This window comes from Anomaloglossus baeobatrachus, chromosome 9 (assembly GCF_048569485.1).
Source record: "Anomaloglossus baeobatrachus isolate aAnoBae1 chromosome 9, aAnoBae1.hap1, whole genome shotgun sequence".
Classification (NCBI taxonomy): Eukaryota; Metazoa; Chordata; class Amphibia; order Anura; family Aromobatidae; genus Anomaloglossus; species Anomaloglossus baeobatrachus.
The window spans coordinates 30,191,728-30,215,650 of NC_134361.1; the positions used below are offsets into that span (position 1 = coordinate 30,191,728).

At 46.1% G+C, this 23,923-nt stretch overlaps 2 protein-coding genes across 2 annotated transcripts in view; one reads left to right on the top strand and one right to left on the bottom strand.

Annotated features, from left to right (window-relative positions):
* Positions 1 to 23,923, top strand: part of LOC142250999 (3-galactosyl-N-acetylglucosaminide 4-alpha-L-fucosyltransferase FUT3-like) — a 108,869-nt gene that overhangs the window by 55,433 nt on the left and 29,513 nt on the right. The window lies entirely within an intron of this gene.
* LOC142250372 (3-galactosyl-N-acetylglucosaminide 4-alpha-L-fucosyltransferase FUT3-like) lies at positions 541 to 1,647 on the bottom strand. Its single transcript, XM_075322526.1, has one exon. It carries the CDS (start codon positions 1,626 to 1,628, stop codon positions 669 to 671), a length of 960 nt encoding a protein of 319 aa, XP_075178641.1. The 5' UTR covers positions 1,629 to 1,647; the 3' UTR covers positions 541 to 668.

Consider the following 23,923-nt stretch of genomic DNA (forward strand, 5'->3'; position numbering starts at 1 on the left):
TTCTACAGGCAAGACAATACCAAATGTGTTCATTTTACACTTTTTTACTTTAAAAAATAATAAAAGGGCAATTTTATCTTGTGTTTTTTGTATTATAAAAAAGTTGCAAATGTTTACATTTATTATGTATGAATATTGAACTTGCAGTCGCTTGATTACATGAACATTGTACAACACACTATAACGCTTCCTTGTAATTAGCAAATACATTTTTTGCTTAATATGAGGAAGTATTGCAATGAAGTATTGAAAGACTGTGGCAGGGCTTCATAGCAGGACAAAAAATGGCAGACTCAAGACTTCCATGACACCTTTATCTACACCCATGGTCATGATGCAGGCAGTCGGGCACTTTCCTCACCATCAATACTATGGACACCATATTGAATCCAACACACCCATTATTGATGGAAAGGGTCAATATGGAGGCACTGGTGCCCGTTGTTCAACAGGTCTGCACTTTGTTTCCTTTTGTAGCCAAAACCTGAGTGCAAATGTGAACTGAGTCATAGTCAAATTACTGGAGCATCATAGGCAGGTCCAAATGTTGGCTATAAACTATGTGGTAAGTATCAAGAACTATGGTATGTCTATTGCAGAGCTTGTGGAAAGGTGTTCTGTCCCTGGAAGTGGAAGTGCTCCTTTAATACTAAAAAATTCCCTCTTTATTAGACATCAATAAACCACTTTGCCACACTACGAGTGACTTGATACCTTGGACCCTGCTTTATAATTTCACAGGCTTTACAATAAGCTTGCGGCCATCCCTTCCGCGGACACACCCTATATCGTGATCTCCAATTGAAATACTTCCTATATTTCTCATCATCCTTGTCCAATTCAAGAAGGTAGGCAGCCAGTTCCTTTGCAGTTGGGAAGTCATCAACATGTATGAAAGCATCTCTGGGAACAAATCGTTCGTAATTTTCGCGAGAGGTTCCCAGTACAACTGGCACTACCCCTGAGCCCAGAGCATTCACCCATAGTTTCTCCGTAATGTAATCTGGGTAGTTGGAGTTCTCAAACGCCAAGTAGAATTTGTACTGGGCTATCGTCGATTGAAAATCCTCTTTGTCCAATCGCTTATGTTTGGCCCCATAAACATCAATAGATATGTGTTTCCTCAGCTCCTCATAATAAGCTATACGACGAATACCAGGATACCATTTACTGACCACCCAAGATACCAACTTGGATTTTGCTGGAATAGTAAAGTTTTGAGTGTCTCTCAATGCTTCGATATGACCAGATGGAGTATAAATATCCGAATCGTGACGAAAAGTCATCGTCATGTTGAACAAATTATCCAGAATGTCCAGGTTGGAGATAATTAGTGGTGGCTCCATGTTGAGCCAGACCCATCGTTGATCAAGATTTCTTGGTTGCTGGGGTAATGAGTATGTATTTCCCCTAATATCTGCATGGTGGATGATGACGGCATCGGCCACACTATACAGACCTCTTTCTGTGGATAGCTTACACCCCGAAATCCCAAACTCAGTCTCACACTTATCTAATGGAAAGTGAGCACCCCATGGCCAATTCCAAACCAGGAGAAGAGTCTGTTTTGGTGGTGGAAGACTTGATGGCTTTGTAGATGTCACATTTTGAACTTCCTTATTTAGCATTACTGTTGACTGTTGACATTTAGGCCATTGGAAATTCAGGCTAATGTGCTTCCAATTATATGAAACAAAAAATATGGAGAAAAATAGGACAATTATGATGATTGGATATTGATTTACCCTTGACAACATAATTTTTTCCTGTAAAAAGCAATAAGAATAATTAATGATTGATTCACATTAACAAATGAATTCAAATAAGACTAAAGGCCGCTTTACACGCTACAATATATCTAACGATATGTCGTCGGGGTCACGTCGTTAGTGACGCACATCCGGCCTTGTTTGACATATCATAGCGTGTAACACAAATGAGCGACTGTGAACGAGCAAAAATACTCACCTTATCGTTGCTCGTTGACACGTCGCTCATTTTCAAAAAAATCGAACGTCCTTCTGTGCTCCGGTTGTTCATCGTTCCCGAGGCAGCACACATCGCTACGTGTGACACCCCGGGAACGATGAACTGCAGCTTACCTGCACCCGCCGGTTATGCGGAAGGAAGGAGGTGGGCAGGATGTTTACATCCCGCTCATCTCCGCCCCTCCGCTTCTATTGGCCGCCGGCTGTGTGACGTCGCTGTGACGCCGAACGTCCCTCCCCCTTCAGGAAGAGGATGTTCGCTGCCCACAGCAAGGTCGTTTGGAAGGTAAGTACGTGTGATGGGTGTTTACAACTTTGTGCGAGACGGGCAACAAATTGCCCGTGCCGCACAAACGATGGGGGCGGGTGAGATCGCTCATGCGAACGCACGATAAATCGACACGTGTAAAGCAGCCTTTAAAGGGGTTCTTCAATTATAAAATTTAATAGCCCAAAAATATTCTCACCTTTAAAAATGACAAAATTATCCTTCCTTACCCATTGTTGCTTCAGTGATGTCGCTCCACTGCTCATTATTTGGCTTTGTTGCAACGTTAATGTCTCTTTTACAGCATGTCATGAAGGCTGCAACCAATCACTTGGCGTTGTAATCATACCTAACTTGATGGACCAGAACTGTTTGGCCAAGTGATTGACTGCAGCTTTGCCATGAGTGCATCATTGCTACAGTCATGTGAACGATGATAGTCGGGGAGTAGCAGAGAGGCGGTGCTGGAATGACTAGCATAAATTAAGGATAGTTTCAAAATTTTTAAGGAGATCAAGCCTCTAAACCAGAGGTGGTGAACCTTATTACTGCCGGGGGCTATTTGTAAATTTCTAACAACCTTCGGGGGCCGCATAAAATTATCAATGTGAAAATTACCTGCCTATATTTGACCAAGTAATTCACTCATCCCTACTGTGGTGGCTGGAGCTGCTTCTCTTTGGTGCAATGATTAATTTTCGGTGATATTGATCACGTAACATTGCTTTTCAGAACTACTTTTCCACTTTTGTCTCTGTATTGAACACAGTCATCTCTTGATAAGATTGGTAAATCATATATATCACATAACAGACACTGGAATTGCTGTAAATACATCACAGGAGACATTGGGGCACATGCATCACGCGAGGGGCTGGGGAAATATATATGCGTAAGCCTCTCTTGTAATGTATATGGCCCATACCCCTCTGTGATGTATATGCCCCCAGCCCCTCCTGTGATGTGTATGCCCCCAGATTCTCCACTGTGATGTATATGCCTTATAATTTCCAATGTGATGTATTTGCCTGATCCCCTCCTCTGATGTATATGCCACCCGCATCTCCAACGTGATGTACAGTCATATGAAAAGGTTTGGGCACCCCTATTAATGTTAACCTTTTTTCTTTATAACAAATTGGGGTTTTGCATCAGCTATTTCTGTTTCATATATCTAATAACTGATAGACTAAGTAATATTTATGGATTGAAATGAGGTTTATTGTACTAACAGAAAATGTGCAATCCGCATTTAAACAAAATTTGACAGGTGCATAAGTATGGGCACCCTTATCAATTTCTTGAATACTCCTAACTACTTTTTACTGACTTACTGAAGCACTAAATTGGTTTTGTAACCTCATTGAGCTTTGAGCTTCATAGGCAGGTGTATCCAATCATGAGAAAAGGTATTTAAGGTGGCCACTTGCAAGTTGTTCTCCTATTTGAATCTCCTATGAAGAGTGGCATCATGGGCTCCTCAAAACAACTCTCAAATGATCTGAAAACAAAGATTATTCAACATAGTTGTTCAGGGGAAGGATACAAAAAGTTGTCTCAGAGATTTAAACTGTCAGTTTCCACTGTGAGGAACATAGTAAGGAAATGGAAGAACACAGGTACAGTTCTTGTTAAGCCCAGAAGTGGCAGGCCAAGAAAAATATCAGAAAGGCAGAGAAGAAGAATGGTGAAAACAGTCAAGGACAATCCACAGACCACCTCCAAAGACCTGCAGCATCATCTTGCTGCAGATGGTGTCAATGTGCATCGGTCAACAATACAGTGCACGTTGCACAAGGAGAAGCTGTATGGGAGAGTGATGTGAGAGAAGCCGTTTCTGCAAGCACACCACAAACAGAGTCGCCTGAGGTATGCAAAAGCACATTTGGGCAAGCTAATTACATTTTGGAAGAAGGTCCTGTGGACTGATGAAACAAAGATTGAGTTATGCATGGAGGCAAAAAAAACACGGCATTCCAAGAAAAGCACTTGCTACCCACAGTAAAATTTGGTGGAGGTTCCATCATGCTTTGGGGCTGTGTGGCCAATGCCGACACCGGAAATCTTGTTAAAGTTGAGGGTCGCATGGATTCAACTCAGTATCAGCAGATTCTTGACAATAATGTGCAAGAATCAGTGACGAAGTTGAAGTTATGCAGGGGATGGATATTTCAGCAAGACAATGATCCAAAACACCGCTCCAAATTTACTCAGACATTCATGCAGAGGAACAATTACAATGTCTTTCCTCCTCCTCATTCATCTCCTCCAACAAGCCTTTCCATCACACTTGATGGTTGCTCACTCACCCCAGTCTCACAAGCTCGTTGCCTTGGAGTGACCCTCGACTCTGCTCTATCCTTCAAGCCACACATCCAAGCCCTCTTCACCTCATGCCGATTACAACTCAAAAATATCTCCCGGATCCGTGCTTTTCTTAACCAAGAATCTGCAAAAACATTAGTGCATGCCCTCATCATCTCCCGCCTCGACTACTGCAACCTCCTGCTCTCTGGCCTCCCTTCCAACACTCTTGCACCCCTCCAATCTATCCTAAACTCTGCAGCCCGCTTAATCCACCTCTCCCCTCGCTACTCCCCAGCCTCGCCACTCTGCCAATCCCTTCACTGGCTTCCCATCGCCCAACGACTCCAGTTCAAAACATTAACCATGACATACAAAGCCATGCACAACCTGTCTCCTCCCTACATCTGTGACCTAGTCTCCCAGTACCTACCTGCACGCAACCTTAGATCCTCACAAGATCTCCTTCTCTGCTCCTCTCTTATCTCCTCTTCCCACAATCGTGTACAAGATTTCTCCCGTGCATCCCCCATACTCTGGAATGCTCTACCTCAGCACATCAGACTCTCCACGACCGTGGAAAGCTTCAAGAGGAACCTCAAGACCCACCTCTTCCAACAAGCCTACAACCTACAATAGCCCCCAGCCCAGTAGACCACTGCGCAACCAGCTCTGTCCTCACCTATTGTACCATCACCCATTCCCTGTAGACTGTGAGCCCTCGCGGGCAGGGTCCTCTCTCCTCCTATACCAGTCTGTCTTGTACCGTTAATGATTGTTGTACGTATACCCTCTTTCACTTGTAAAGCGCCATGGAATAAATGGCGCTATAATAATAAATAATAATAATAATAATAATAATAATGTTCTGGAATGGCCATACTAGTCCCCAGACCTGAATATCATTGAACATCTGTGGGATGATTTGAAGCGTGCTGTCCATGCTCGGCGACCATCAAACTTAACTGAACTGGAATTGTTTTGTAAACAGGAATGGTTAAATCTACCTTCATCCAGGATCCAGGAACTCATTAAAAGCTACAGGAAGCGACTAGAGGCTCTTATTTTTGCAAAAGGAGGATCTACAAAATATTAATGTTACTTTTATGTTGAGGTGCCCATACTTTTGCACCGGTCAAATTTTGTTTAAATGCAGATTGCACATTTTCTGTTATTACAAAATACCTCATTTCAATCTGGAAATATTACTCAGTCCATCAGTTATTAGATATATGAAACTGAAATAGTTGTTGCAAAAACCTAAATTGTTATAAAGAAAAAAGGTTAACATTAATAGGGGTGCCCAAACTTTTTCGTATGACTGTATATGCCCCAGCCCCTCCTTTGATGTATATGCCCCAGCGTCTCCAATGAGGTGTATGCCCCCAGTAACTCCTGTGATGTATATACCCCAGCGTCTCCTGTGATGTATAAACCCCAGTCCCTACTGTGATATATATATCACAGGAGGGCTAAGGCATACATATCACAGAAGATGCTGGGAGCATACACATCACAGGAGACGCTGGGAGTATACAAGTCAAAGGAGACGCTGGGGCATATAGATCACAGGAGGGGATGGGGGCATATACATTACTGGAGGGGCTGAGGGCATACACATAACAGGAGTGGCTGGGGCATATACAGCACAGACCAAAGGTTGGGACACACCTTCTCATTCAAAGAGTTTTCTTTATTTTCATGACTCTGAAAATTGTAGATTCACATTGAAGGCATCAAAACTATGAATTACCATGTCAAGCTGCCACCTGGGGGAGCCGGAGCTCTGCAGCAGAAGACACTACACAGAGCAACGAGAACCAGGAAGTAAATACACAGTGTTCTCGTATACTGCCTCACAGCACAGCTGGGAAGCAGAGCTACGGGGTATGCGAGGAATAGTCAGGCAGGCTGGGTCAAACACAGTATGGGCAGAAGCAGGACCAGAGGAACGAGCAAAAGCAGAGTCAAAGCTAGGCCGAGGTCAGTACCAGAGGAAGCAACCGAGTGGGGAGGTAGGAGAGGAGACAGAAGACTGGAGGGACCACCAGGGGATGGAACATAGACAAGGGCACGGGGATACAGGAACAGACGGATCAGGATATCACTCACAGGACCAGCAATCACAGGCAAAGCAGTGCTAAACTTATAGCCGGTGCTGGTACACTGGAAATGTCAGCTTTTAAGGCATCCAGACTCCGGAAATGAGGCCCGGGAGAAGGCTCCGCCCCCTAGCCATGTGGACGGGGAGGTGAACAATGACATAACACATGTGGAATGAAATACTTAACAAAAAAGTGGGAAACAACTGAAAATATGTCTTATATTCTAGGTTCTTCAAAGTAGCCACCTTTTGATTACTGCTTTGCACACTCTTGGTATTCTCTTGATGAGCTTCAAGAGGTAGTCACCGAAAATGGTCTTCCAAAAGTCTTGAAGGAGTTCCCAGAGATGCTTAGCACTTGTTGGCCCTTTTGCCTTCACTCTGCGGTCCAGCTCACCCCAAACCATCTCGATTGGGTTCAGGTCTGGTGACTGTGGAGGCCAGGTCATCTAGTGTAGCACCCAATCACTCTCATTCTAAGTCAAATAGCCCTTACACAGCCTGGAGGTGTGTTTGGGGTCATAGTCCTGTTGAAAAATAAATGATGACGCTGGCACTATTCAGTGTGAGGGCCCAATGGTACGCTCATGCAGTGTTCAGTAATGAACACTTCACCGCCAGAGTCACAGTTGCGAGTGACTTGCACTAGTCTGACATCGCATCACCTGGCACGGCTGCACACTCTCCGAACAGGAGCGTCTCAGCTGCATAGAAATACATGCAGCCTACCCGGGTGATGCAATGTGGAGACTATGGTGGGTCACTTGCAAATGTGACTTCGGAATGTGCGTTCTTGCAGAGCACATGGGGATTTTAATCACTGACGGCTGGCAAGACGCAGTGGTCGGCCCGAGCACTGTGGCCCCAGGTATCTGCCTGTGGGCTGCAGAAAACTTCATCTGAGGTTCTCCACCCCTGCTCTAAGCTATTTGAGATTAAGTTTTGACAATCTGTTCAAAGGGGTATTCCAATTAGTACAAATTATTATCTATCTACAGGATAAGTGATAATTGCTAGATTTGTGGCTGTCCATTCATTGAGACCTCTACCACTTTCCAAAAGTAGTGGCTAGCATTTCTCATTAAAATGGAGCATTGTGTGTGGGTCTGAAAAGTAAGACCATCAACCAATCAAGTTATCACCAAAGATGAGTGTATTACTTCTCAGGACCCTGATCCAGTGGCCATGTCAATAGTCTGTGGTTGTTGGACAGGAGCTTTTCGAACTGCCTCATATATGCTGGAATCCCAGCGATTCTCCTGATTTGTCATTTGTGGCATGATAAATGTCTGTCATCACAGTAAATTTATAAATCAGAAGAGGAACCAAGGGAGTTGGTAGGAATCTCTGGAATACTGTCCCCTATACAATAACCAAGGAATACCAAAGTTGCGGAAGCTTCAGGGCTGGAGAATGTAGGTGTGTAGGGGGGTGCATTTGCTCTCTCAGATACTACATAATAATACACTTAAGAGCCTTGCTCGACTTCAAACTGGATTTGGCATACCGACCAGTTCCTTTTAGCAATACTTACAACTAAAGCGGGCTTTACACACAGCGACATCGCTAGCGATGTCGCTGGTGAAAGCACCCGTCCCCGTCGGTTGTGCGCTACAGGCAAATCACTGCCCGTGGCGCACAACATCACTTACACCCGTCACACATTCTTACCTGCCTAGCGATGTCGCTGTGGCTGGTGAACTGCCTCCTTTCTAAGGGGGCGCTTCGTTCGGCGTCACAGCAGCGTCACTTAGCAGCCGCCCAATAGAAGCGGAGGGGCAGAGATGAGCGGGCTGAACAACCCGCCCACCTCCTTGCTTCCTCATTGCGGGCGGCCGCAGGTACGGTGATGTTCCTTGTTCCTGCGGTGTCACACATAGCGATGTGTTCGGCCGCAGAAATGACGAACAACCTGCGTCCTGCAAGAGCAACGATAATCGGGATAGGAACGACTGGTCAACAATCAACGATTAGGTAAGTAATTTTGATCGTTAACGGTTGTTCCTGCGTTTCACAAGCAATGACAATGCTAACGAGGCCGGATGTGCGTCACAAATTGACACCCCATCCCCATCCCATCCAACATCTCGTTAGCGATGTTGTTGCGTGTAAAGCCCACTTTAGACATGCCCTCAAGACACAGACACTTCAAGTGGGTATCATACTAGAATAAAATCACACCCTCACTGACTTGCTGACCTCTGAATGTCTGAATACTCCAATGGTATAATTTGCATGTTCTTTGGCTATCTTAATAAATTCCCACTGTAGAGAGAAGTGAGAGAGGGACTTGGACCCTATGATGGTGACCAATGGGTGGATGTCCTATCTCAGACTCCAGCTGTCTCCGAAAGTCAACAGCTTTCACAAGTGTTTTTTGCTTCACAGAGTGTAAAGGATGCCCAGTCTGTTACACAAGATGGGGATTCTGACAGATGATCTCTGCCTCAGGTGTGGGTGGGAGAATCCCAACTTACTGCACATGGTGTGCTGCGGAAACATCGAGGTATATTGGAAGGCAATATTGGCCTTAAAGTATTTAGAATACGGCTGCAGCCAAACTCAGGTACATGTGTACTGGGTCTTCTGGACGAAGGTTCAGACTTGAGCTGATCGGTGGTGCTGGGTATTTCATGTCTCATATATCAGGTCAGAAAGCTGTTGGCTTATCACTGGCTAGATCCAGCTCCTCCAGCCATTGGGGAACCTAGGGATAAGTGTGCACATACCCTAACCCTGCCTTAGTGAAGAGAGCACCAAAGCAGCTCTTCTCAATGCAGCCAGCTACATTCTGCTCCTCCTCTCTGTTCACTTAGACCTGTGGTCCATAACCTTTCTGACCTTTAGAGACACATTCAACTATGAGAGAGGGTTGCGAGCCCCATCGAGCTTCAACCACCCTACCATCTCACAGTAGTGACACCCAGAGCCCTGTCGCGCGGGTGGAGGAGGGGACGCTGCGCTCACCCACTGCTCGGGTCCGGCTACTGCTACTGCTGCTGCTCGGTGGTGGCTCGAGCGGTGGGCCGGATCCCGGGGACTCGAGCGGCGTTCCTCGCCCGTGAGTGAAAGGGGGAATGTTTGTGGTTTAGGGATATTGTCCGTGACGCCACCCACGGTTGTGGTGAGGTTGGTGACACCACCGCTGCTCTGGACGGGGATCCCGGGAGTGGTGACAGGGAGCAGCTTGGATGTTGGTTCTCCCCTCCGTGGGTAGGGGGTTGGTTGTCCCGGGGCCCGGTGATGGGGTAGGGATGGTTGCAGGCGGGTTACAGGGCCTGGTGAGGTGCAGGGTCGCGGGGGCAGCGCTGTGCCGCACGGCACGGTGGTACTCACTCAGCCAATGATGAACACAAAGTCTCCGGTAAAACAAACGGCTGGATGGACGGGTCCCACAGACGGCTGCGGTGTTTCTCCTCCCGGCAGGTTGATGGTGACTGCCTTTCCCTGCACCTGTGTAGTGTATACGGTTCCAATGGGTTCCCACCGGTAACCCGCTCCCCAGCTTGGATGGGTGCTGGAGGAGCCCCTTTTGCCCGCAGGCTCTGGCCCTGGGAACTGTAGCCTTGGCGGTGACTGTGTTTCCCTCTACGGTTTAAGCTGTTGCCTTCAATCGGGTCTTGGCTGCTGGGAAACCCCGGAGGTTCCCTTCACTAACGGATTTGACCGGTTTTACGGCGACTCCTAGCCTGGTCGGGGTCCGTAGGCCCTGCCGAATGGTGCTGGCTTCTCTTTGCTCTCCGATCCGGTACCGCCGGGCCACCGCCCGTCCCCGGTCCTTACTGTTCACTCTAATCAGCCTCTCCTGCAAACGGTCACCACCATCTGCCAACCTTGCTGCTTGTGCCCGGGCCACACACCCAGACACGGTCAGTCTCCTCCACTGCCACTTCACTTCTCCCAAACTGATCTCTAACTGAATCCTTTTCCCGCCTCCAGGACTGTGAACTCCTCGGTGGGCGGGACCAACCGCCTGGCCCACCCCCTGGTGTAGACATCAGCCCCTGGAGGAAGGCAACAAGGGTTTTATGTCTGGCCTCGGTGTGCCTAACCGGGGCGTGGGGTGTGTTGGTGTTGTTCTGTGACGACCTGGCTTGTCCAGGGCGCCACAGCCCCATTACTGGTATAATGCCACACAAAGCTTTTCCACAAAAATTACACCAAGGCAGTGTACCAGAATTTACCACAATAAACCAGTTAATATTTTCACATCAGCTCAGGTGGAAGAACCTGCTCAAAGCACAACTATTTGTCATATACTCCACTATTCTGGCCTTTATAGAAGAGGGGCCAGAAAAAAGATATTTTTGAAAGCCATAAGAAGTCTTGTTTGGAGTTTGTAAAAAGACATGTAGGGGTCACAGTGAACATATGTAAGAAGGTGGTATAGTCAGATGAGTCCAAAAGAGAACTTTTTGAGATAATGCAAAACACTATATGTGACAAAAAACTAACACTGAACATCATCCTGAAAACACCATCCCCACCGTCACACATAGTGAAGGCAGCATCCTGCTGTGAGGAAGCTTTTCTTCAGCGGGGGCAGGCGAGCTGGTCAGAGTTGAATGGAAGATGGATGAAGCTAAATACTGGGAAATCCTTGCGGAAAACATGTTACAGACCACAAAAGTCTTGAGACTGAGGTGTAAGTTCACCGTTCAGCAGAAAGAATGACATTAAACATCCTGCCAGAGCTACAATGGATAGTGTAGATGGATACTATAGATGAACGCATAATTGTGTGTGCGAATGGCTCAGTCACAGTTGAGACCAAAATCACATTGAGAATCAGTGACAAGACTGAAAATTGCTGATCACAGATGTCTCCATCCAATCTCACTGAGCGAGAGTGAGTGTGCAAAGAAGAAGGTGCAAAAATTACAGCCTTTAGATGTGCAAAGCAGGAGAGACATCCCCCAAAAGACTCGCAGCAGTGGTTGTAGCGAAAGGTGGTCCTGCAAAGTACTGACTACAGGGAAAATGGGGAAAAGTTCACGGAGTATGAATACATTTTCAAAGAACTAATATCAATATAAAAATAAAACTATGACATAAAAAACTATCCTAGTTTGGTATTTCCGTAATTATTCTGACCCGGAGAATCATATTGCAGTGTCATTTTCATACTCAATATGAAACCCCAATAAAAACAATGGTAAGTGATTTTTTTTTTAACCTTTTCACCCCTCATGGCTTATTTTTCCATTTCTCAGTCCATTATATAGTAAAAGTAAAACCATTATACAGAAGCTGTATTGGGGGAAAAATTATACTGAGCAGTTCTTTAATTTGGCACCATATGCGGGTGCTGTGTGGGCTCCATATAGCACTATTGTTTGTGCAGGTTTCGATGTCATATGTAATGAATTCCCCCCACCACCACCCATGGGTGATACTTGGCACTATTGTTTGTGGAGGTTTAGGGCACAATCTCATATGTAACGTCCCCCCGCCACCACCCATGGGTGACACTTGGCACTATTGTTTGTGGAGGTTTAGGGCACAATCTCATATGTAACGTCCCCCCTACCACCACCCATGGGTGACACTTGGCACTACTGTTTGTGCAGGTTTAGGGCACAATCTCATATGTAACGTCCCCCCTACCACCACCCATGGGTGACATGTGGCACTATTGTTTGTGCAGGTTTAGGGCACAATCGCATATGTAACGTCCCCCCTACCACCACCCATGGGTGACACTTGGCACTATTGTTTGTGCAGGTTTAGGGCACAATCTCATATGTAACGTCCCCCCTACCACCACCCATGGGTGACATGTGGCACTATTGTTTGTGCAGGTTTAGGGCACAATCTCATATGTAACGTCCCCCCTACCACCACCCATGGGTGACATGTGGCACTATTGTTTGTGCAGGTTTAGGGCACAATCTCATATGTAACGTTCCCCCCTAACACCACCCATGGGTGACACTTAACACTATTGTTTGTGCAGGTTTAGGGCACAATCTCATATGTAACGTCCCCCCTACCACCACCCATGGGTGACATGTGGCTCTACTGTTTGTGCAGGTTTAGGGCACAATCGCATATGTAACGTCCCCCCTACCACCACCCATGGGTGACACTTGGCACTATTGTTTGTGCAGGTTTAGGGCACAATCTCATATGTAACGTCCCTCCTACCACCACCCATGGGTGACATGTGGCACTATTGTTTGTGCAGGTTTAGGGCACAATCTCATATGTAACGTCCCCCCTACCACCACCCATGGGTGACACTTGGCACTATTGTTTGTGCAGGTTTAGGGCACAATCTCATATGTATGTCCCCCTCCACCACCTCCCACCACCTGCACAAGAATCATCTCGAGTGACCCCATCTAGACTGATGTATCACCTACAGTAAGGATCTAGATGATGTATCGCTCATTTTCTCCCTCTTCAATATTACTATTATATCACAAATTTAGGAGAAGTGACATAATGAATAGGCAGAAACTAAACCTACCATCTCAGGGACTCACCTGTGAGGATACAGATGTCACCGGCTGACAGTTCCTCCAGTCGTTCGTTCGTTTCCTAGACTTACATTTTAGAAGCCCCCCCTTCATGGAGGTGGAACTTGTTATTTGCCGACTCTAACAAAGGAGTGAATGAAATTTCCCTCGGACTTTTCTTATGAGATCTCAGATCTCACTAAAAGGAAGCATTGTCTCTCTTACCACAAAGTATCCCAGCAGGTTTATATCTTACAGTTTCGTAAAAGTCATTATACCTGTAATTAAAAGGGATTGTCCAACTGTTACACACACGGCTCATTAACACCATATGATACATTTCTCCACAGCTCCAAGGTAGGGGAAAACAATGCCAACCATGGAGCTGTGGAAAAATTTAACTTCGAGGCAGTGATTTTTTTTTTTTTCTGAATAGCTTACCAAAAAATCACAGATAGACAATATTTTTTACTGACATATTGAAAAACCATAATAAATAATCATGAATGAACCTGAACAATAAAATTTTGGATTTCTACAAGACACCAGGTGTTTGGGGCTCGCCCTCGAAAACCGACTTTTAAAAAAGTCTGCGTCTGAGTTGGGTGTTCGAGTGCTGTTCGGAAGTTAATATAGTTTGTTGAAAGGCTGCAGTGCAGCCAATCAATACGCTTAAAGGCCCCGTCACACGCAGCGACGTATCTAACAATATGTCGCCGGGGTCACGGATTCCGTGACGCACATCCAGCATCGTTAGCAACGTCGTTGCGTGTGACACGCATGAACGACCGCTAACGATGGAAAATACTCACCAAATCGTTCATCAATGTCGTTCCTTTTTAAAAAATCGTTGATTGTTCAGCACGCAGGTTGTTCGTCGTTCCCGAGGCAGCACACATCGCTACGTGTGACACCTCGGGAACGACGAACTACAGCTTACCTGCAGCTGCCAGCAATGCGGAAGGAAGGAGGTGGGCGGGATGTTACGTCCCGCTCATCTCCGCCCCTCCGCTTCTATTGGGCGGCCGCTTAGTGACGCTGCTGTGACGCCGCACAAACCGCCCCCTTAGAAAAGAGGCAGTTCGCCAGCAATAGCGACGTCGCTAGGCAGGTAAGTATGTGTGACGGCTCTGAACTATATTGTGCGCCACGGGCAGCGATTTGCCCGTGACACACAAACGACGGGGGCAGGTGCTTTCACCAACAATATCGCTAGCGATATCGCTGCGTGTAACACCCCAATTAATTGCATGCAGAAGATGACTGCCGTGAATAATAAATATAAACATTTTTTATAAAATGTTGTGGGCTACCACTTATTTTTGATGACCAGCAGAGGTAAAACAGACAGCTGAGGGCTACAACCACTTAGCTGTCTGCTTTACCCTGGCTGGTTATCAAAAATAAAGAGGATCACACACCGTGTTCAAAAAACGATTAAATAATTTTTAAATATAATTGGTGTGCGGTCCCCCTTATTTTTGATAACTGGCCAAGGTAAACTAGACAGCTGGAGGCTGGTATTATCAGGCTGGGAAGGCCTATCATTATTTGACTCCTTCCCAGCCTAAAAAAAACAGCCCACAACTGCCCCAGAATAGGCGCATGCATTAGATGCATCAATTCTTGTGATTTTGATTGCCCTGGTGCAGTGGCAATCAGGGTAATACATAGGGTTGATGTCAGCTGTGAATTAACAGCTGGCATCAAGTCCAGGGGTTAGTAATGGAGATGCGTCTATCAGGCACCCCCATTACTAACCCGACAAGTGCAGAATTAAAAAAACTCACAGACACAAGGAAAAAAAGGTTTATTTGAATAAACACTTCCTCATACTTCTTTGTTCACCAATGTATTACTTAAAATAAATCCTGGACGTTCCGACATAATCCAAGCAGTAATGTTCCACTACAGACATCCATTCCAATGGAGCTTCATTCTGAGAAAGTTTTCAGAACGAGACTCCATAGGTCACTGGCTGTCAGCACCAGATCCACAATTTGTCCCGACCGTGACGTCAGTAACTCAGTGATGTTACCGCTTGTGAGAAATTCCAGGCTAACGCTGACAGGCATTCTCAGACTGAACCTCCATAGGAATCAATGGAGGTTGTGGGACATTACTCCATTGGATTATGTCATAACTTTGAGGATTTCTTTTTAATTAATACATTGGTGAACGTGGACGGGTGGGGGAGTCTTTATGCAAATAAACTATTTTTTGCTGTGTGATTGTTTTTTAACTCTATACCGGGTTAGTAATGGGGGTGCCTGATAGACGCCTCTCAATTCACAGCTGAAATCATCCGCAAAGTCATTTCCCTGATTGCCACCTCATCAGGGCAATTGGAAAGACCTGAGCAAAGAGCCAGAATCAGAGCATCTAAAGGATGCACTACTTGTGAGGAAGCTGCGGGCTGCTATTTTTAGGTTGGGAAGGGCCAAATAACCATGGGCCTTCCTAACCTGATAATGCCAGCCTGCAGATGTCTACTTTAGCTTGGCTGGTTATCAAAAATAGGGCAGAGACCACTCTGTTTTTAGAATTATTTATTTACACAATTTTAAAAATGGAGTGCAATCCCTTCTATTTTTAATAACCAGGGTTCCAGCTGTCTGCTTTATGTGCATTAAATTTCGAAAAATAGGAGGGAGCCCACATCATTTTTTAAATTTATTTACTTCTTAACCACATTTGTTTGCAGGGAATTTACTCCTGTTTTGCTTCATTTTGAAGCCCCTTATCCCTTACTACGACCATTGCAGCCCCCTATCTTTTACTACTATCATATTAAAGCCATTTTACTGCACACACATTCTGGTCTCCATTCACTTATATGGGGTTACCTATGTGTCATTCATTGTGAAATATCTTTAGCTATTACTAAGAACCGTTTAACACTGGTTTGAAACGCATATACTCATAAGGCTATTTTCTTGTACTTTTTTTATTTATCATATTGGGTTTTATTAATATGCAATAAAGGATTCAGATTTTTTTTTTATTTGAAGACGAGTGATGAAACTTCCTTTTCTCTGTGCCTTTATAATGCAAAGTTGCTGATTTGTAAAAGGTTGTTAATTTATTGAAGGAACGGGACAAGTCTGAAACATCCAAATATTAAGAATATTAAATCTACCGTTAGTTCTGTGCCCATCAATGATCGTACTTTTTTCTAACCATACGTTTCTTCTCAAATCAGCCAGAACTTTCAGAAAATACCATGTCTGCAAGGGGAAATTTAAGCATTTAGGCACTAGAAGGACACTATTCACATAGGACCAGGGGTGGACATGTCATTGGTGCAACCTGTGCAGCTGCACAAGGGCTCAAGAGCTAAGAAGACCCCACTACTGTAGCGCCCCTGAGTCACTCAGGGCACTACTAGGAACTGCATCCTCACGGGGATGCAGGACCTACCCCCTGGGACCTGGAACACCAGTGCCAGCAACACCTAGACAAACCAAAAATCCTAGTTACCACTCCACACCAGGGGGCACTGCCTACTCAAACAAAGGGATGGCCACCAGAGGGCAGAGCTAGACCAGGGAACTAGACAGCCTGGTGGGAGGGGACAGCGGTCAGTCTACAGTCAGTCTGAGTAGGAAGTGAAAGTAGAGAGACGTGCCTGAGAGCTGGGTCGTGTAACGGTGGCCCTGGGGCACAGGAGAGTGGTCGCCAGGGCGGGTACATCCGAGTACCGCTGGGACCAGAGCACGCACGGGGCACAGGGCCCTAGGTCAGGTGACAGTTTCAGACGGCCCAGCACGACCTTCACGGACCTCACTGACCCACAAATTCGAGGGCACCAGCAGTAAAGCAAGGATCAGGGTTCGGGACACAGACCAGCCCTACAAGGTCCACACTGCCTGCCGTACGGTGGAGACTTCCACCGCAAAGGGACAGTCGGGCCCCAAACGCTTCTCGCTACGGGGACCCAACCACACTAAGGCCGGCTTTGCACACTACGACATCGCAGGTGCGATGTCGGTGGGGTCAAATCGAAAGTGACGCACATCCGGTGTCACTTGCGATGTCGTAGTGTGTAAAACCTTTTTGATACGATGAACAAGCGCAAAAGCGTCGTTATCGTATCATCGGTGTAGTCTCCGACATTTCCATAATGCCGGTGCAGCTACAGGTACGATGTTGTTCCTCGTTCCTGCGGCAGCACACATCGCTGTGTGTAAAGCCGCAGGAGCGAGGAACATCACCTTACCTGCGTCCCGGCTGCTATGAGAAGGAAGGAGGTGGGCGGGATGTTTACATCTTGCTCATCTCCGCCCCTCCGTTGCTATTGGCCGCCTGCCGCGTGACGTCGCTGTGACGCCGCACGACCCGCCCCCTTAGGAAGGAGGCGGTTCGCCGGCCAGAGCGATGTCGCAGGACAGGTGAGTGCATGTGAAGCTGCCGTAGCGATAATGTTCGCTACGGCAGCAATCACAAGATATCGCACGTACGACGGGGGCAGGGACTATCGCACTCGACATCGCAGCATCGGCATGTGATGTTGTAATGTGCAAAGCCCGCCTAAGAGTCACGGGGACAGAGCAACCGAGTCATCAACTGGCACTGGAAATACAGAGACCTGAACCAGCCGTGCAAAGGACCACAAGTGAGTAGAGACTGTTAATTACAACCCAAGTGTGGTCTCCCTTATTACTCCATCATACATCTCCCATGCTCAGCCCTACCTGTGGAGGGCCTACCACCATAGCTGCCATTATCATCAGCCCTGAGGATAATCTACTCAGTCAGCAGCGGAGGTTACACCATCTTAACCGCATCCCGCAGGTGGCATCACACAAATGACGTTAATCTCTCCTGTAAATACTCCCCATTAAAAAACACCCAGGGCACAGGACCGGGCAACAGCCACCAAAGTGACATTCCCCAGTTATCCACTGCCTGGGACCGAGTACCCCATTCCCTGGGCGACACAGCTTTTTCCTGTCGTCACGAACAGGATATGGACTAGGCCCGTTAATCCGTGTGATGTGCGCCTTATGGACTGTTTTTTACATAAACTACCACCATCTTTATTTCTGTGAAAAACTGGCTGTGCCATCACTGTGGCAAAAGCGTGCAAACGGGAATCCCGCCCTCTAGACCTGTAAACTGTCAAACTCTTACAGCCTGAATTATCGTGCTCCGGCGGGGATGACACTGTCCCCCGCCACCATCGGCAGCCCTGTGACGCAATCAAGGGGCACCAATGGGTTGTCATGACAACGCGACGTCAGCTGATGACACCTGTCACTGTCATGACACTTCCTGTGAAGGCTGTCAGTGCAGCGGCACTCACAGGAGATCAACAGAAGTGATCAAACAGTGTATTCATAAAGTCCCCTAAGGGGCCTAGTGAAATCAATAAAAAATGTGAAAACTTTTTGAAAAACTAAAACAAACTAAAAGTGGACCCTGTTCACTGATTGCAGCATCTAGTTGGGAGACAAGTTATTTTCTTAAATCCTAATAAATCTCAATTTGGTTTGAAGTTGATATTGTCTCCTCTCATCTTTCCCCCCTGAGCGCTAGAACCATAACATTTTTTTTTCCATTTTTTGAGCTGGGAAGGGCTTTTTCTTGATTGATGAGCTGACACTTTTAATAATAATTAATTTTATATTTTGGTTAAACTCTTATGAATGTGACAGTACACCAAATGGCTATTTTTTTACATTTCTTTAATTTCTTTATTTTGAATAGGGGAAAAGGAAAAGGATTCAATTTTCTTATTTTTTAAAACTGTAAAAAAAAATGTATTTATTTGTAAGTCACTTTAAGGGATTTGAACCCTGGTGGTGACCGATGGGAGCCGGTGTGCGCAAGCACAGGAGCACATTTCTTTTAAATGTTACTGTCAGAGATTGAAAGCTGAGCTCTGGCTATGGCTGATAAAGACAGATGCCAGCCATGAAAACTAGCCGATATCTGCCACATCTGGAGAGAGCTCAGCACCTGAACCTACTCCACACATGGAAACCCCTACAATCACATATAAATTTGTGATGTTGCGCTGGTGCTGGTGGGAACAAGCCACTTCCTGTGCACTGATTTTTATTGGATAGCATGTATAATAGTAGGAATCACTCCATCGCACGAGTACAAGAGGCCCCGAGTGGTTGAACTGAGCTAGTGAACATATGTGATCACCAGCACTGTACTCATAGGGTGGACATTCTGAGGGGGATCGAAAGACCATCATGGAGCACCTTAACAATTATGTAACACCAATGTCTATTTTTAAATGGCGCCGTGCACTTAGAAGGTCCTGGACAGAGTGACAGTTAATTCACAGCTGACATCAACCCCAAAACCATTACCCCTTTTGCATCAGGGCAATCGGGAAGAGACAGGCAAAGCACCAGAATTGGCAAATCTAATTAATGTGCCAATTCTGGGGCAGCTGTGGGCTGCTATTTTTAGGCTTGGAAGGGACAAATACACTCCCTGACAGACGTTTTGTCACTTATCCATGTTATGTAAATAAAAGCTTATAACCTGACTTTAAATTCATCCATTGGTTTTATAAATTACTCTTTTGAAAGCTGAAACCCTCCCAAATTTGGTTTAGGTTATGAAAATAAAGTTGCTGGAAAGCTGAAATATTGATCATTTAATGAACACAGAAAGGTCAGATTTTGGCAAGACAAAAGTTTTGTCACCCACAGAAAGTAATGTGAAATTCAAACAAATAATTATACAAAGATATGTTGCATAACATTGGTGAATGAAGTTGTGGTGCTATTAGAGCCATATTTAATATTTTGTGTGACTTCAATGAGCTTGAAGGACTGCATCCATGCGGTTAAAGAATGATTCATACAATTTATTGATGAAGTAATCAGGAATAGCAAAGAATGCAGTCTTACATGCCTCCCAGAGTTCATCTAGATTCTTTGGTTTTGTCTTCTAAGCTTCCTCTTTCATCCTACCCCAAACATGCTCAATTATTTTCATGTCTGGTGACTGGGCTGGCCAGTCCTTGAGCACTAGTGATGAGCGAGTACTAAAAAGCTCGGGTGCTCGAAGCTCGGGCCGAGCCTCCCAAGATACTCGTGTACTCGGCCCGAGCACCGAGCCCAATGTTATCCTATGGGAGACCCGAGTATTTTTGTGAAATGACCCCCCGGCAGCATGTAGAAACCCTAAAAATGTCACAAAAGTCTCAGAAGAGTGCTCAAATGACATGGCATCAGCATGGGGAAGACCCCTTGAAGCATTTATCACTCAAAAGTCACAGCTGTGAACAATTTTGTCCAAGTTTTACGCCATTTTTACGGACTCACCAGAAAACCTTCCAAAATGACACCAAAATGAATTTTCATGGCGGAAATGTTAAGGGCACATACCCAATAGTGAGATAGAGCTGGTGTATGTTACTTTTTGAGATTAATACATGAAAGATTTTACGTGAAAACCTTGTGTGGCACTCCGATGTCCAAAACGCACGTTTTGTGCTTTTTACTAACGATGTCGGTCATTTTTTTTTTCATTCTATCTCCCGTCGGTCTGTCTCGCTCTGTCTTGTCTGTCCCCCTCTCACAGTCTGTCGGTCAGTTCTCCCCCCTCTCTCTTACTTACCGTTCCCCGATCACTGCCGCGGCGCTGCACGGCTGTTCAAACTCCGGTGGCTTTTCCTCTTTTGAAAAAGCCGGCCGCTCATTAATCAATCTCGTATTCTCTGCTTTCCTGCTTTTCGGCGCCTATGATTGGTTGCAGTGAGACACGCTCCCACACTGAGTGACAGCTGTCTCACTGCACCCAATCACAGCAGCCGGTGTGTGTATACTGTGCAGTGAAATAAATAATTAAATAATTTAAAAAAACGGCGTGCGGTCCCCCCAATTTTAATACCAGCCAGATAAAGCCATACGGCTGAAGGCTGGTATTCTCAGGATGGGGAGCTCCACGTTATGGGGAGCCCCCCACCCTAACAATATCAGTCAGCAGCCGCCCAGAATTGCCGCATACATTATATGCAACAGTTCTGGGACTGTACCCGGCTCTTCCCGATTTACCCTAGTGCGTTGGCAAATCGGGGTAATAAGGAGTTAATGGCAGCCCATAGCTGCCACTAAATCCTAGATTAATCATGTCAGGTGTCTCCCCGAGATTCCTTCCATGATTAATCTGTAAATTACAGTTAAAAAAAACACACACACCCGAAAAATCCTTTATTAGAAATAAAAAACACTAACAAAGTCCCTCATTACCAATTTATTAACCCCGACAAACCCTCCATGTCCGGCGTAATCCACGGACCTCCAGCGTCGCGTCCAGCTCTGCTGCATGGAAGTGACAGGAGCTGCAGAATACACCGCCGCTCCGGTCACCTCCACGCAGCTAATGAGATGAGTATAGCGATCAGCTGAGCTGTCACTGAGGTTACCTGGATCCAGCGGTGGATGCAGCGGTGGCCGCGGGTAACCTCAGTGACAGCTCAGCTGATCGCGCTACTCACCGCCGCTCCAGTCAGCTCCATGCACCAACTGAGGTGAGTATAGCGATCAGCTGCTGTCACTGAGGTTAATCGCGGCCACCGCTGGATCCAGCGGTGGCCGGGAGTTACCTGACTGACAGCAGCTGATCGCGCTATTCCCTTCATTAGCTGCGTGGAGGTGACCGGAGCGGCGGTGTATTCTGCAGCTCCTGTCACTTCCATGCAGCAGAGCTGGACGCGACGCCGGAGTCCGTGGAGTACGCCGGACATGGAGGGTTTGTCGGGGTTAATAAATTGGTAATGAGGGACTTTGTTAGTGTTTTTTATTTCTAATAAAGGATTTTTCGGGTGTGTGTGTTTTTTAACTGTAATTTACAGATTAATCATGGAAGGAATCTCGGGGAGACGCCTGACATGATTAATCTAGGATTTAGTGGCAGCTATGGGCTGCCATTAACTCCTTATTACCCCGATTTGCCAACGCACTAGGGTAAATCGGGAAGAGCCGGGTACAGCCCCAGAACTGTCGCATATAATGTATGCGGCAATTCTGGGCAGCTGCTGACTGATATTGTTAGGGTGGGGGGCTCCCCATAACGTGGAGCTCCCCATCCTGAGAATACCAGCCTTCAGCTGTATGGCTTTATCTGGCTGGTATTAAAATTGGGGGGACCGCACGCCGTTTTTTTTAATTATTTATTTATTTATTTTACTGCACAGTATAGACTCGCCCACCGGCTGCTGTGATTGGGTGCAGTGTGACACCTGTCACTCAGCGTGGGGGCGTGTCTCACTGCAACCAATCATAGGCGCCTGTGGGCGTGGAAAGCAGGGAATATGAGATGGCTGTGTACAGAGCACAGCGCGCCCGCCGGTATAAAGGCTTGGTCACGCTGTGCGGGCCGGCCAATCACTGCAATTCCACAACTAACAGGGCTGTGGCATTGCAGTGGTCTGCCAGCCAATCCCTGCATGAGGGCTGGCTCTCAAAAGAGCGCCAACATGCAGGGATGAAGACCACGAGTAAAGCACGAGTATTGCAAAATTACTCGGTACCCGCCGAGTAGACCGAGTACAGTGATACTCGTGCGAGTACCGAGTAGTAACAAGCATACTCGCTCATCACTATTGAGCACTTTGATCTTCTTTGCCAGGGGGAACCTTGTTGTAGAGATGGATGTATGAAATGGAGCACCATCCTGCTGCAGAATTTGACCCCTTTTATGATTGAGAATGTAAGAGGTAGCTAATACTTCTTGATATTTTAGGCTATCGATATTGCCTTTCACCTTGCAAATGTTTTGCACACCCCCATACTGCATGTAACCCCAGACCATGATCTTTCCACCACCAAACTTAACTGTTTTCTGGGTGTATTTTGGATCCATACAGGCTCCAGTAGGTCTCCTGCAGTATTTGCGGCGGCTGTGGTATAATTCAACTGAAGATTCATCAGAGAAATCCACCTTCTGCAACTTTTTCAGCGCCCATCTGTTTAGCAGGCTGTGGGACTTGGCAATTGCCACATGGTTTTTTAATTGCCTTTTCTTTAGTGCTGGCTTCTGGGCACTGATTCGATCATGTAGGCCATTTCAAGACAGAATCCTACAAACTGTTCTAGTTGACACAGGGACTTGAGGTGACCAGGCCTTTTGGAGCTCTGCTGCAGTGGAAGAGGAGCTGGCTTTGGATTTTCTAACCAACAAACGTTCCTCTTAAGCAGTTGTCTTGCGGGGTCTGCTGGACCTGGGCTTGTCAAAAACATCTCCAGTCTTTTCAAATCTTTTTTTAATTCTTTGTACTTGACGCTGAGACACATTAATGGAGCCAGCCACCACTGCAGTGGATCTGGTCTTCAGCCTCTTGATAATCGAGGCTTTGGTCGCAGAGTGGATTTTTGGCATGTTGTCAGAGGTCAAGTTGCAGTTCAAGAAGAGAAGGTCTAGGGTGCTGGGTTTCTTTTTATACACACCCACTAATTAACCGATCATTTAGTGAGCACAGGTGAGGAGGATGTAAACTAAGATTGGGTGCATTATATGACAAGGCGACAAAACTTTTGTCTTGCCAAAATCTGACCTTTCTGTGTTCATTAAATGATCAATATTTCAGCTTTGCAGCAACTTTATTTTCATAACCTAAACCAAATTTGGGAGAGTTTCAGCTTTCAAAAAAGTAATTGATAAAATCAATGGATGAATTTAAAGTCAGGTTATAAGTTTTTATAACATGAATATGAGACAGAACGTCTGTCAGGGTGTGTAACCACGGGATTTCCCAGCTTGATAATACCAGCCCAAAGCGTTCTGCTTTACCTTGGCTGGTTATCAAAAATAGGGCGGAGCCCAAGCC